The 14,858-nt window shown below is 47.0% G+C and overlaps 1 protein-coding gene across 2 annotated transcripts in view; it reads right to left on the minus strand.

Moving 5' to 3' along the window:
• Window positions 1-14,858, minus strand: part of PRKN (parkin RBR E3 ubiquitin protein ligase) — a 1,041,656-nt gene that overhangs the window by 333,037 nt on the left and 693,761 nt on the right. For both annotated transcript variants that reach the window (XM_066248240.1, XM_066248238.1), the window contains exon 7: window positions 12,914-13,050. In XM_066248240.1, the coding sequence (XP_066104337.1) occupies window positions 12,914-13,050 (137 nt within the window). The remainder of the gene's footprint in view (window positions 1-12,913; window positions 13,051-14,858) is intronic.

Here is a 14,858-nt window from a genome sequence, read left to right on the forward strand (position 1 = left end):
AGTCACAGAGGTTTCTAGAACTGTGCAAATCTATAACACTATAAATAGGTTTAAGCTCTGTTATGTATGTATGATAAGTCTCTTAAAAAATGTAAGACTATATCAATCCATTAAAATGCCATATTTAAAGGTCAGTTAATACTGTATCGACTAAGGTCAGAAACCTTCCAGACGCAGGGGAGCGTCCTCCCTACTGACGTTGCCAGGAGAGCGAACCCAGGAATCATGCTAACTGCGAACGGGCCGGGGAGGGGTTGGGATAGCGATGAGTTCAGGAAAGAAGAGACTAGAATCTACGTAAACACAATTCATTAAATTTTTTTTTAAAAAGGGAAAAAAAAGGCAAATGGCTACAAAGAAGCTACAAACAGACTGGGGGCAGAAAGGATATCTACATATATCTACTGTTGGGCAAATGAGTTTGTAAAATTTGGGTTTTTTGAGTTTGCTCGTTTTTATTGTTAAAAATGGCGCTGGGCAGCACCAGGTATTTGATCTGTGAAATTGCAAATTACCTTCCTGCTTGGGAAAGGGCCATTGTTATGCCGCTGTTTGCTGGAGGAGAGGTTTTCACACCAGAAAAGTTTAAAAAGGAAGAGGAGAAGGAGAAGAGAGAAGTCAGGATGGCAGGGAAAGAGAGAGAGAGAGCAGAGAGCACGGAGGGTGCTGAGGAGGAAGCCAGTTTGTGCAGAGGGAGGGCGAAGGTGTGCAGATGAGAACCAGGACTGAGGGGCTTTGTGAGCTCCGCTGAGACCGGCGGGGCCTTTGAGGCTAGGAGAAACCGGAGAAGATTCTCCTGGCTGAGGAACCGGAGGAGAATGTGTCAGTGGCTTTGTGAGCTCTGCCTGATTGAAGAGGGAAGTATTTTCCCTGTGTATTTGCTCGTCGGCCAGTGCGAGTCTTTAATAAAAGATAGCCCACAAAAAAAAAAAAAAAAAAAAAAAAGAAGAGAGCCTAAACCCAGCTGCCCTGAACACCCCTCCTGCCCACCCTGAGCACCTGCAGGCACCTTCCTAGATCTCTGTGGAGAGGTAATGAATTCACACCTGCTCCTGCTATTATAAAACTAAAGGTAGAATGCTCTTCTTGAGAGTTGGCCGCAGAAGTGGGTAGAAAGAAATGATTGCTTTCTCCACTGGCTGTTCAAAGCCTCCTGTCCTGCTTCTGTTTTCTGAAATGTTATTATTTAACCACTTAATAAGATTTAAGAGAAGATGAACGGCAGCTTGGAAAGCACAAACATGGGCAGAGTAAGGGTCTGGGGTGCAGTTCACATGAGCAGGGACCCCCTGGGCCGGGGGGGATGAAGGCAGAAACACTGCTGGGAGCATTTCCAACAGGTGCACAAAACCACGTTGCCATAATCCACAAAACACACACGTACATGCCACGGACGCGGAAGCCTGGGTTTCTGAGACCAGGTTCCACATGGCAGCATTTCCAAGGCCAAACAGATGACCTGCCCATCAGCAGCGCCTGTTGATCCAGCCAGAGGGGGCTCCGAACCCCATCAATTCTGTCCCACAGCTCGTTCTCCGGTCCTGCCCCTGTGCCAGTCACTTCTTAGAATGAAGCTACTTGGTTGAGTAGCTGCTCCCGTTGCAGGCGTGAGAGGAGGGCTGAGAAGACGGCCAACACATTCTCCATCTCCCCACCCTCCCCACTGGTGAGGGAGACTGCTGTGTGCATGTGTGCATGTACACACGATGCACAGGGACGCACGCTCACACACAAACATGCACTCACGTGCATGTGTGCACACGGACACACGACACACATGCGCACACACACGTGCACACCTGGGGTTAGGCAGGGCCACGTGGCTGAGGTCTGGTATCAGGCATGTGGGGAGAAGCGGAAAGGCTCCATCCGTTTCCAGGCCTGGTCTCTAAGTCTCTGTGAGGTGACACTGGGCTCCCTCCCCCTTCACCCCTCTCCTGGAGGCAGAGGCTGGGGTCCATGTGGTGGCGGGGGGTAGGAGGGTGGTGGCAGGGATTCAGAGCCTGTTGAGGATGGCAGCGCCACCAGGGGGCACATGTCTGACCCCGGGCCTGACGCTGTGAACAGAGGCCTCACGGTCACTGTCATCTGAGTGGGACCAAAACCCAATTCTGTGACCTCCGTCCGTGTTACCTTGGTTCAAAGAGGCCCACTGCCCTCCTGGTTCTGTGCTGCCTCATACACTCAAATCCAAGGACATCTACCAAGCCGGCAAAGCCCCACCCCACCCCTCCCAAATCAAAAGGAGCCTGGTGCTGCCTCGGGAGACAGGGGAGGACGAGTCAGGTGACTTTGAGGCTGCAGGAGCCCCTCCTTCGGGCCGGTGCTCACCGGCTGCTCAGTCCTGGGGCTCCCGCTGCCACGGTGGCCTCCAGGTGTGCGGGGCTGGGCGTAGGGACAGGGCAGGCTGCGTAATTCAGACAGACGGACGGATGGACAGACAGACAGACACGTGGAGAACATGTGTGTGTGTGAACAGCCTTCTAAGCAGTTTGTTAGTAATTGAAAGCTCATAATATAAATTGCCAAAACGCTTTTCGCAAATATATGAATTTATATGCTGACCTGTTTGACTATATGTCTACCACAGCGTATTTTATGCTTTAAATGAGCAACTCTTTAGTAACTAATTATGCTCAAGTTTTTAAAAATGTATTTTTTATGAATTGATTTTAGAGCAACAGAGAGAGGAAGGGAGGGAGGGAGGAGAAGGAGGAGAAGGAGGGAAAAGGAGAGACAGAAAGAGAGACAGAAACATTCGTTTGTTGTTCACTTAGCTGAGCACTCACAGGCTGCTTCTCACATGTGCCCTGACCCGGGATCGAACCTGCAAACTCCGTGTTACGGGGCGACGCTATATCCAACTGAGCTAACCAGCCAGGGTTATGTTCAAGTTTTAATACGTATATGAATCATTTGCATATCTTATTTAGTGATCTATCTTTTAATACATTTCTCTACTTTTCAATGTGGTTTTAGAAAGCATAGTGAGTGGATATTTGTGTGCATTTGAAAGAGTAATATTCAAAAGCCAAAAAGTAAATCATTCGTTGGATTTTAGTTTTCACTCCCTAAATGGCCATCTAACAACCATCCTTCCTGGCTCTCTAGACATCAGGACTATTTCTGTCCCTCAAAAGGACTGAGACTACTGGTCTTGTGCTAAATATTGCCCCCAAAGGCCCTGAGGACCCTCTCAGACTGCAGTAGGTGAGTGGACATAATAGATAGGAAGGTGATGGCATTCTAAATTATATGAAAACTGAAATTATGTAAAAGATGACCTGGGAGGAGAAGAAGAAAAGGCAAACATCGAAGGCAGAAGGTGGCAATGCCCATGGCATGTCACAGGGGAGGGGGAACCACTCCCTCAGCCCCCAGCCCACCTCGAGCGACGGGAAGTCTGGGCTGTGGAGCTCACAGTGAAGTGGAGGCAGATGCACTTTACACAGACTCCACAGCAACTCTCCAGCAGGGCTCTGGAATAGACGACCTACAGCCACGGAGCCCCTCCGCACCGCGTGGGCGACCCTGGGCGCCGCGGAGCCCCTCCGCACCGCGTGGGCGACCCTGGGCGCCGCGGAGCCCCTCCGCACCGCGTGGGCGACCCTGGGCGCCGCGGAGCCCCTCCGCACCGCGTGGGCGACCCTGGGCGCCGCGGAGCCCCTCCGCACCGCGTGGGCGACCCTGGGCGCCGCGAAGCCCCTCCGCACCGCGTGGGCGACCCTGGGCGCCGCGAAGCCCCTCCGCACCGCGTGGGCGACCCTGGGCGCCGCGGAGCCCCTCCGCACCGCGTGGGCGACCCTGGGCGCCGCGGAGCCCCTCCGCACCGCGTGGGCGACCCTGGGCGCGGCGGAGCCCCTCCGCACCGCGTGGGCGACCCTGGGCGCCGCGAAGCCCCTCCGCACCGCGTGGGCGACCCTGGGCGCCGCGAAGCCCCTCCGCACCGCGTGAGCGACCCTCGGCGCCGCGAAGCCCCTCCGCACCGCGTGGGCGACCCTGGGCGCCGCGAAGCCCCTCCGCACCGCGTGGGCGACCCTGGGCGCCGCGAAGCCCCTCTGCACCGCGTGAGCGACCCTCGGCGCCGCGAAGCCCCTCCGCACCGCGTGAGCGACCCTCGGCGCTGGACGCAGACAGGCGGCACTGCGGGTTTTCCTCGTAACTCAGGGATGGACCATGCAGTCGCAGCGGAAGGACAGCAAATGTTCACCGTAATTACGAGCTTTCTCCAACGCCCAGAGCTCCATGCAAGAGCTCATCAGAGGCTCTGGAGGTAGAGGCTGGTTGAGCTGTAATTGCCGATCTTAGTTTCAACCCCATCAACACTTACTGAAAAACCTGTGCTGACTATCAGATCTAGCCACTCAGAGACAAGCAGACCTGGGCGGAGACAGTGCTTTTGTATTCAGCAATGCTGCAGGCGCCCCTGCTGGAGAACGGTCACCCTGGCCGCAGTTCTCAAACCTTGAAGCCCGGGACTTGAGCCAATATGGAGAGCCGCCCCACGGCCCGAGGCAGGGCTGGGCATGGTGGTAGACACTGTGTTTTCCTGAGATGCATGCCTGGGGCTGAGAGCCAGTGCCTGGGGCAGAGTGGGGAGGCCCCTGGAGGAGGTGCTGCTTTGGAGCCAACCACACCTGGGTTCAAATCTCGGCTCCACTATTCCCGATGCTGTGAGGCTGGGCGCCCATCGCACTGAGCCTTCACTTCTTCCTCTGTAAACTGACACTAAATCTCACTCCCCACGTTTACTGTTGGTTCCAATACAGAAAACAAGTGCTAAGAAATGAGAGATACTCTTTCCTTGACTTATTTCCAGAGAACTTTCAAAGGTTTAGTCCTTTAACTGCTGCTTATAGGCTCACCCACCCATCCACCCATCCATCCATCCATCCATCCATCCACCCATCTACCCATCCATCCGTTATCCATCCACCCATCCACCCATCCATCCATCCATCCACTCATCCATCCATCCATCCACTCATCCACTCATCCATCCATCCATCCACCCACCCATTCATCCATTCATCCATTCATCCATCCATCCAACATCCACTCATCCATCCACCCACCCATCCATCCACCCACCCATCCATCCACCCACCCATCCATCCATCTACCCACCCACCCACAGTGATGACAGCACACACCCCAGAGCCACAGCTGGCTGGCTGTGAGCCCATGGTATCCCTACTGGCTGGGATACCATGTGCAGTTTGATGAGCATCCATGAGCCTCAGTGCTCCATCCGGTGTTGAAATAATGACAACCCCCATTACAACAGGGCTCCCTGGGGATGCAGTGAGTGTTTGTGGCACCTCACGTACAGGAAGTGCTCAGTAGCAGCCCTAATTGTTACTTATTTTTTCTCTTGGGGAAATAAAACTCAGCAGACCTCTCTTACAGAGCATAACCAACCTTTCCGATCGAATGAGGAGCTCACACAAAGAAAGGTGTTTTAAACCAGTTCTGATTGTCATAATAACTCTGAAAAAGGTTGGTTCACTGCTGACCAGCCACGCCCTGAAGAATGTGTATGCCTGAAGTTGAGCGTTAGAGCCTGGCCTGTGGTGGCGCAGTGGAGAAAGCGTCGACCTGGAAAACTGTGGTCACCTGTTCAAAACCCTGCACTTGTCTGGTCAAGGCACATATGGGAGTTGATGCTTCCTGCTCCTCCCCCCTTCTGTATCTCTCTCTCTCTCTCTTTCTCTCTCTCTCTCTCTCTTTCCCCTCTCTAAAATGAAGAAATAAAATCTTTTTTTTAAAAAGTGTTTCTCTTAGAGATTGTGAAGGTGGTTTCCAAGACTGAACTACGGGAGAGAAAAGAACCCCTTATTGTTTTGTAAGCGGCACTAGACATTCATACAGGACTGGTGAATTTATATGGGCACTGCTGGCAAGACATTTGGAATGAGGGCCATTTAGCAGCAGAAATACAAGCTTTATCTGGCTCTTCTGAGGCTTCTGTGGGGCCAGAGCAGTTTGCTAACCCTCCTTACAGCCCGTTGTTGATATATAGCTACGAGTCCAGAAACGCCCATCTCGGTTTTTATTTTTCACCCAATATCTTGATTCAAATACTAGTGAATGTTCCCCCCGCCCCACCTCAGGCCCTGGAGATACTAAATAATGAAATTTGGGGAAAGAGCTGTTCTGTATGGATGGGAGTAGGGTAAGGGTTAAGCAGCTGTGTTTCTCACAGAGCGTGGAAGAGCAGTCTTGAGCAATATGGTGCATTAGAGACACCTACTAACTATTTGCTTTGACTAGTACCCGTGCCCCTCAGCCTCCCTGTGCCTGCAGGAGAGCTCATTCTCGTTTGTGAGCCACAGAAAGTCCTTTGGTCTATGCCAGAGCAGGGACACAACCATCAAGCACATTTACAGACTTCTTTGCCAATGAACCTGCCCCATTCCAGCCTTGTTCAGAGCCCCCGGCTCAGAGAAGTCGAGGGGTGGGTCCCCGCGGCAGATTCCTGTGCCTGAGAAGCCCTCTCTCATCTGTCACTGGAAGGAAGTGGTGGCTTTAGGAATAAAATGCCCCTTGAATACATAAAGATATTTTACTTGAATTTTCTTGGAAGATTTATTCTCCAAAACCAGCTAGCCGTCACCACCAGCGATGAGAAGCGGTTGGCTAGGTAGTCTACACTGGCCGGGTTGCGGGGGAATGGACATGTCCTCGGAGAAGCCAACACGGTCCACTCGCGTGTTTCCCCCAAACGAAGACGGCGCCAGCACCTGATCTTGAGGTCCAGTCATTCCACACAGAACTGCGGAGTTGGGCCGAGAACCCGGGGGACCGTTCCAAGCACCCCGGCCAGCGTGAGCAGCTGCACACCCGCGTACCTGTACGGAGCTGGCCTAGACTCTGGGCCACACTAGAGGGGTCCAGCTCCCACAGTGGTGACCTTCCGATGCACTCACAGCTCTTTTACGCAACCAACCATTCTTTTTGCCTTTTGTGCATGTTAATTAAGTCTTAGTTCTAAGATCATAGACACTGATAGTGACCTTTTAATGAACCCCCAGCATTCTCGACTGTGGAAGAAGATAGGTTTAATCTAGTCTTGTTCCGAATGGTCTGTTCTTCCTATTGAAAGTTTGCAAAACTTTGATTTTTCTAATTCTGTATTATTACTACTTTCTTTTATGCGCCTTATTCTATGCTCAATGAATCAAGGCAAAGTCAAATAAACCAAGGGGAAGAGATGGCCAGAGAAATGGGAAAAGTATATAATGCTTGATAATTGGTTGATTTATGCCTTGACTTATAGGAAATGCCAACCTATGGTTGAGGAATGTCTAAATATATGTTCCTCTACGAATATTCACACCTATGTATATGTACACATATGCACATACACACATATTATATGTACTGTCCATGGGAATACATGTATTACGAAACAAGAAAAACAAATACTCCCTTTTGTGCTTACTGTCTTCAGCATGTAACCTAAAGACACTTTTAATGGCACTGTTTCAGATCATCCACATAACGACATATGAGCTGTGGTCTTATCTCCATTCTACCTTACAGGAAACCGAGGCATGTCAGTGGGAAGGGCCTTGCCCCGTGGTGCGCAGGTACTCAGTCCTGTGTCAGGATCTGGACTCGGCTCCTCCGATGTTCTGTGTCCATCCCGGGTTCCGGGCAACATGGTTCATTGGTTCGCTGGAGGTATTATTAGAGCTTCTACCGGTGTGGTTTAAGATATGAAAATATGAAGCCTCCCTAAGAAAGCGTTGGCTGCTCCTGGTACCTCTCGCACCCAGGTCTGCAGAGCAGATGCCCATGTGCCATCAGCTGTATGGGGGACGTCCTGAAGGACTGGGGGAGCCCCACCACAGAGACTCAGAGAGGGGGCTCTCTCCTACAGAAGATGACTTGTGATGGCTGGAAGAATTACGGATGGGTGTTTTCATCTAATTGAGCTCACTCTGTCATAATACCTAAGTGACTTGAGGAGACCCACGGTTCCCGAGAGAAGCCATCCATTCCAGATAGCACTCAGAGCGCCAACGTGAGGCCAGAGGGACAAGGACGGCCGTGATGAAGGGAGGCACCGTCACCCCTGACAGCAAGCCTCACCTTGACTGTATAACAGGCCCTGAGACGTAAACTAAGCTGGGCGTGAAGCTGTTACACTCAGCCAGACATTTAAAAATTAAGTACGTCATAAATGATGAGAGTGCCTCTGTTGAGCCATGGTTCAAGACGATCCATTTTGTTTTTATATATACCAAAAAAAAAAAAAATCTATGACAACATTTGAAGGTCTCTTTTTTACATAATACAGGAAAACATAATTTGAGTCACAGGAAGAAAAGGCTGAAATAGTACCCGACAAATAACGCTGTGACAAACTGAACTATACTTTGTTATGAGGAAGCACTCTTGGAGTGCAGCCATCACTCACCAGGGGGGACATGCTCCACGACACCCCCCCAGTGGATGCTGACGATCTGAGGGTACTGAACACGCACTCACTCCCTGCCTTGCTCGCCATGGAAACAAAGAGATTGAACCCCAAGTGCAATGTTCTAAGGATGCCATTGGCAAGGTTAGTTTTAGAAAACACCTATAAAATGTACTTAAAGTACAATTACACTAAATAAGAAGGTACACAAATAATGCATTTTAATTAGATAGGGCTTGATCATGCAAACCTTGTGTTTCATTGAGAGGTTGTTAGTTACCTTGCGGCAAAAAAAGCTAGCAAAATTAAAAGCTAGTTTACATACATTCTTTATAGAAATACAAGTGATTCGACATTGTTCAGCTGTCCTGTGATGGCAAGGAACTGTCAATAGTGTAGAGTGCTACACAGAAAGTATTTTTGAAAAAATACATTCAATCTATTCACTTAACCTGTCCCTTGAGGAAAAAGTGGCATTTTAAAAAATGATTGAGGAAAAAAAATGCAAAAGGACCTTAAACTTACGAAAGGTACTCAGACCTTGCTCGAAATAAGAAAAAAAAAAAAAAAAACTATGTGGAAACAGCATTTCTCGAATATAAGATTGGGAATAAAAAATCCCAAAGTCTTGTAACTGCTCTGTTGGTGAGACAGCGGAGAAACGGCTGTGGTGGGACTGAGAAGTGACCCCGCTGCTGGGAGGGAAATGGAAACAAGGCGTCTCTTCCCTTTGCTACAGTAATCCCACCTCACGACAGTCTGAGCAGCTACGGAAGTGTGTGTGTGTGTGCACAGTCTCTCAGGCGTAGCAACATCTGTAAAGAGACCAATGAAAATGTAGTGTTCACTAATAAGGAAAAAAGAAAGGTACAGACACACAACGGAATTCAATTATGCTACTATGGAAATAAAGAAAATATTCATACATTGCTAGGGAGTAATCTCCCAGATACAATATAGCCTGCAGAATGGGGGAAGAAAAGCAAGGTGGAGAAAAACAGTCACAGTATTCAATGTTCTACTGTAGAAGGGGAGACACAAATTTTTTTTCTGTATTTTTCCAAAGTGAGAAGTAGGGAGGCAGACAGACAGACTCCCACACGCACCTGACCAGGATCCACCCCACTGCCCACCAGGGGGCGATGCTCTGCCCATCTGGGGTGTTGCTCCGTGGCCGCCAGAGTCCTTCTAGCGCCTGAGGCAGAGGCCATGCAGCCACCCTCAGCGCCTGGGCCATCTTTGCTCCAATGGAGCCTTGGCTGCGGGAGGGGAAGAGAGAGACAGAGAGGAAGGAGAGGGGGAGGGGTGGAGAAGCAGATGGGCGCTTCTCCTGTGTGCCCTGGCAGGGAATCAAATCTAGGACTTCTACACGCCGGGTTGACGCTCTACCACTGAGCCAACCGGCCAGGGCCCAGAAGAGGTGACATAAATTTATATCAACACCTACATCATTGGTAATTTGTTTACATGTTTTTTTTAAATGGGAGATTTTTCAAACAATGGCATTCCTTTGGGGAGAAAAGGAAGATTGAAGTGAATAAGAACAAAAGCTCTATTTCTGTTATTGTAACTTGTTTTAGAGCTCTGAATTTGGAATTCTGTCAATATTTTACATAATTATTACCATAAAATGAATTTTAAAAGCAACTTGGAGAAAATTAAATGTGTTTGTGATTGGTGACATAACTATACAGTGACTGTCATGTCCTCTATCCCTTTGGGAATATCTCTAATGACAAACCAAACGGCACAAGTCTTACCATTGTTTTCAGGAAGCATACTTTGCTGATGGTGTTGGTGTTCTAATGCTGACACCATTGTGTGTGTACTGTAACTAAGACAAACGTGTACTTATGTTGATCTCACTTAGTAATAGGATTTCTGCTGAGAAGCAACAACAGTTGTAAGGTTAGTGACTTCAAGTAAAAATTCCATAACCCTGAATTTGAACTGGAAATGTCAGTATAACTTGTTTTAAATTTTATTTAGAAAATGAAATTTAATAGGGTGACATGACATTTATTTTTAAAGCATGCTTCCCAGCTCATTTAATTAAACCTAGAAACAGTGACCAAATTATGTAGTAACAGTGAGCACACCAAGCCTCAACCAAAACTGTGACTTCTAAATACTGCTTCCTATTACAGGGAACCAGAGCTCCTTAGAAAAATGGTTGATTCCAGGTTATTGAGCAAGAATTATAAAAAACAAAAAAAACTAGAATATCTCATTGTACTAGAAAGTCTGGCTAATGTGCCCCAAGTAAAATTTAAAAATAAATGAGAAATAAACTGGTTTATAAAGGCAACTTGACTATGAAGAAAAATTTGAAAATGGATATTTATAGATGTTTCCATGTTATTTGGTTTTGTAAAGGAACAGGGTTTATCAATAAAAAAAAACTCATCAAAAACTTAAAGACAGAAGCAGGATCTCCCAAACTTCAAATAAATGTTTCACTGATTTTTGAACCCTTTTGTTGAAAATATAAAAGCACGAGACCTTTCAATCATGTTCCATAACAATATATTGACACATATATTATGTAAATATTAATTTCAAAATCATTGCATTATTGGCAGATACATTTGAAAAATTAGTATCATCATTTACAAAGTCCTCAATGCAATCAGCTACTTCCATTTGAATCTCTGAAAAAATTTTTAAGGTATGTTTTTCAGCTGTGATCAACATTAAAACTGAGAGTTGAAATAAACTGAACTTAAAACCTGACCATTCAATCAAGGTAACATATAGTTTCCAGCCACAATTTTCAAAATTAATGAAGCATATTTAATCATACTGCAGTCATTAAATATATATGTATATATATATGAGTTATGGACCCTTAATCACTTCACATATAAAAATTAACTCAAAGTGGTTCAATGACCTAAATATAAGAGCTAAGCTATTAAATAAAAACATATGGATACATTTTCATGACCTTGGATTTGGTAATGGATTCTTACACTTGACACCAAGAGCACAAGCAACAACAGAAAAAAAATAGATAAGTTGGAATTCATCAAAATTAAAATGTTTTGTGCATCAAGGACATTATCACCAACCTACATGTTTGGAGAAAAGTTCGGAAATCATGTATCTGATAAAGGTCTAGTGTCTGGAATACATAAAGAATGTTTAAGACTCAACAAGGCAAACAATGCAATCAGAAGTGCACAAAGGTCTCGATCAGGCGTTTCTCCAAATAGATCTTCAAATGGCAAACAAGCAGATGAGAAGGTATTCAGCATTAAGGAAATGCCAAGTCAAATCCACCATAAGATACTAACTACTTCATACTCAATAGGATGGCTGCTTAAAAACAAACAAACACAAAACAAAACCAGAAACATAACCAGTGCTGGTGAGGACATGAAGGAATAAGAACTCTTAGAAGTTATTGGTAACGGTGCAAAATGGTACAGCAGCTATGAAACATCGTCCGGTAGTTCTTCAAAAGGTAAAACACAGAAATGCGACATGACTCAGCATTATTCCAAACAGCCCAAAGGGAAGAACAACGGCAAATGCCCATCAACAAATGAACAAGAAAACACCACCTGTTCTTTCCACAGAACGCAATGTGATTCAGCCATAACAGCGAATGCAGACACATGCCACCACTCGGATGAAACCTAAACCCACGATGTTCAGTGAAAGAAGGCACACTCAGAAGGTCACAGATTGTGTGACTTCTTTGGTACGAAGCATCTAGAGCTGGCAGCTCCATGGAGACCGACCCAGCGGCTGTCTCCTCTGAGATGGGGGTCGGGAGAAACGGGGAGTGACCAGTTCATGGATACGGGCTAGTTTTCTGGGGGTGATTCCAACGTTTTGAAACGAGAGAGAGACGGCTGGCCACGGCGTGGCGTTGTGAAGGCATGGAACGCCACTGGAGTTGCTCACTCTAAAAGGGTTCATTGTCCGTTATCTGAATTTCACACAATGCCAAAATAATAATAATAATATAGTGTAAGTAAAAAGAGATCTTGTTAATGTGAAAGACTTAAAAATATTTCAAATCTTAAATATTTTAGATTTATTTCATTGTTCTTTAATCTCTTTTTAAAATATATGTTCTTTCATACATATGTGTATATGTTCAAAATCTTTAGTGAGAGGAGAAGGTCATTAAAAAATGTGGAGAGAACTGCTCTAGACCCAAGGTCATAAACCTGTAACTTGCAGTGTGAATCCATAGACATCCTTTATGGACCTTGGCTGAATAATACTGCAAATTTTACTTTCAATGCCTTTATGCAGGTTTTGCATTTTTTGGGTCAATACAGTTCTTTCAGACCTTGGTGTTTTGTGTTTTTCATTTTCTCTCTGTGTGTGATCCAAACAATGTTTCTTGCCCAGCAATGATCAAAGAGCCATTTGAATTTTCACCCCTCGCTAGGGACTGGGTGCACTAAGATAGTCTCACACCAGCGGCCGTCCCTCGGTTCTGAATCGGCATCCAACACGTGCCGGACTTACCCACACAAGGCAGGGAGTAGCCCAGCTGAGCGTCGTGCGTGAACTGCCGGTCGTTGAGTCTGCTCACGCAGTACAGGTGGAAACAGTCTAGGCAGATCACGTGGCGGTCGCTGCACTGGAAAACCAGCACGGGGCTCCTGCGGAGATGAAGAGAGACATTCCTGTAGGACGTGTAGGGCAGGGATGCCACAGGCGCTGCAGGACACCTGGTACCCAGCCGGCCGCTGAGGGCACGCTCTGCTCTGCACAGACCCAGGTGGCTGAGCACGGAGCTCTCCTGCCAGGGCCACGTCTTAAAGATCGGAGGCATGACAGTCACTACACAGAACATCGACTTTCCTAATCTTATATGTTTTATTATTCATCAGCTGTTTAGACCCAAGCTCCGATATACCCTCTTTCTAGAAGCCTGCCCTGATGCATAATTCCAAATTAACCTACTAATAACCCCATACACTTATATGTACTTCTAGCGATCCATCTTACAGCGTGGTGCTGACGACTTTCTCCTCTCTTGGCGACTGTGACCCCTTGACGGCAGATACTGGGGCTGTTTTACATTGATATTCTCACAGCACCAGGCATTTGGAAGGTTTTGCATAAATGCTCCTTGATTTTGACTATAATAACGTGTAGGAGCTGAACTTCCCCAAAGTCAAAAGAAGAATGACTGTTGCCCCAAAGCTGGCAGGTTAAACAGGTGCTCATACCCCACTGGCCGGTCGGAAAGGAGGCCGTCGGAAGGACAGGTGACCCGTGGAGACGCTTCCGCTTCCAGGGTGTGTCTCTGTGCCGCCCCACACCTCCCACCACCCAGTTTCCTAAATTAAGGTGAGGAGATTACTATAAATTGATACATGCAAGTCCTAAAAGTTTTGGATTCCCTTAAAACGCTTTACAGGAAAAAAAAAAATCTCAATAACCATGCAATTTTTTGCTAGCAAAGAAATCTTATAATTTTATGATGAAAAGGAGACCAATGGAATATATTAATTTGAGATCAGTCCCAAGGCAATTTAGTAGGAAAATACAAGTCACTGGAGTTTATTTAGATAAGCCTGTTCTCTATGTAACGATAACAAAACACAAAATAGTTTTCATTTCACACACAATTCCTAACAGAGCTGTGTTCTTCCAAAGCCCTTTCCCCAGAAAAACAGATGCCAAACATTATTAATATTGCCGAAAGATAATTATTGAACAGTTAAAATATTTTCAAAAGTCTGTTTTGCCACTTATTTTGAAGCAACATCTAACACAAAACCAAACAGGGGGGAGGGGAGAGGAATAAATAACTTAAAAAGAACCCTTGATATTTGAACGTCATGGATCTCGTGGACAACGGCCGACTTAATCCGAGCTGGCGTGTCCCCAGATATTTTGATGTGCTTCCACTTTCCATATCTGAACCCACTGAGGGCCTTTTTCAAGTAACTATTGACTGTGTTCTGAACCGCCAGCCTTTCTCCTTGTAACAGTTCCCCCTGAAGACGATACAGTATCACACTGCGCTCTTTCTGATGTGAGAGCCAGGCAGTACACAGGCACGCACACGGCTCGCTCACTCGTGCTGACCCCACGAGGCTGCCTGGCTTCACCCTCTCCTCTCAGAGCAGATCCTGGGAAAAATACCGGCCACTCTGGGCTTTCGCAACATGGTCGATTAAGCCTGTGCAGACCCGTCATCTGCTGGCAATGCGTGGAAACTCGGGAGGAAAATAGAAGAACATTTATAAAAATGTTCCTATATATAACCAGGTTAAAAAGAAAGCTTGGCAATTGCCCTGTGAGAAGAAATGAAACGTAAAGCCAAAGCCGTCAGCACGTGAACCACTGCCATGGTGTCCCCGGGGGAAGTCCAGGTAGGTGCAGGGCACGCAGCCATCGGTCTAGAAAATGAGTCCTTTCCCCTCTCGCGGTGCCCCCTCTGCAGCGCGCATGGCCA

This window comes from Saccopteryx bilineata, chromosome 12 (assembly GCF_036850765.1).
Source record: "Saccopteryx bilineata isolate mSacBil1 chromosome 12, mSacBil1_pri_phased_curated, whole genome shotgun sequence".
In the NCBI taxonomy this organism is placed as follows: Eukaryota; Metazoa; Chordata; class Mammalia; order Chiroptera; family Emballonuridae; genus Saccopteryx; species Saccopteryx bilineata.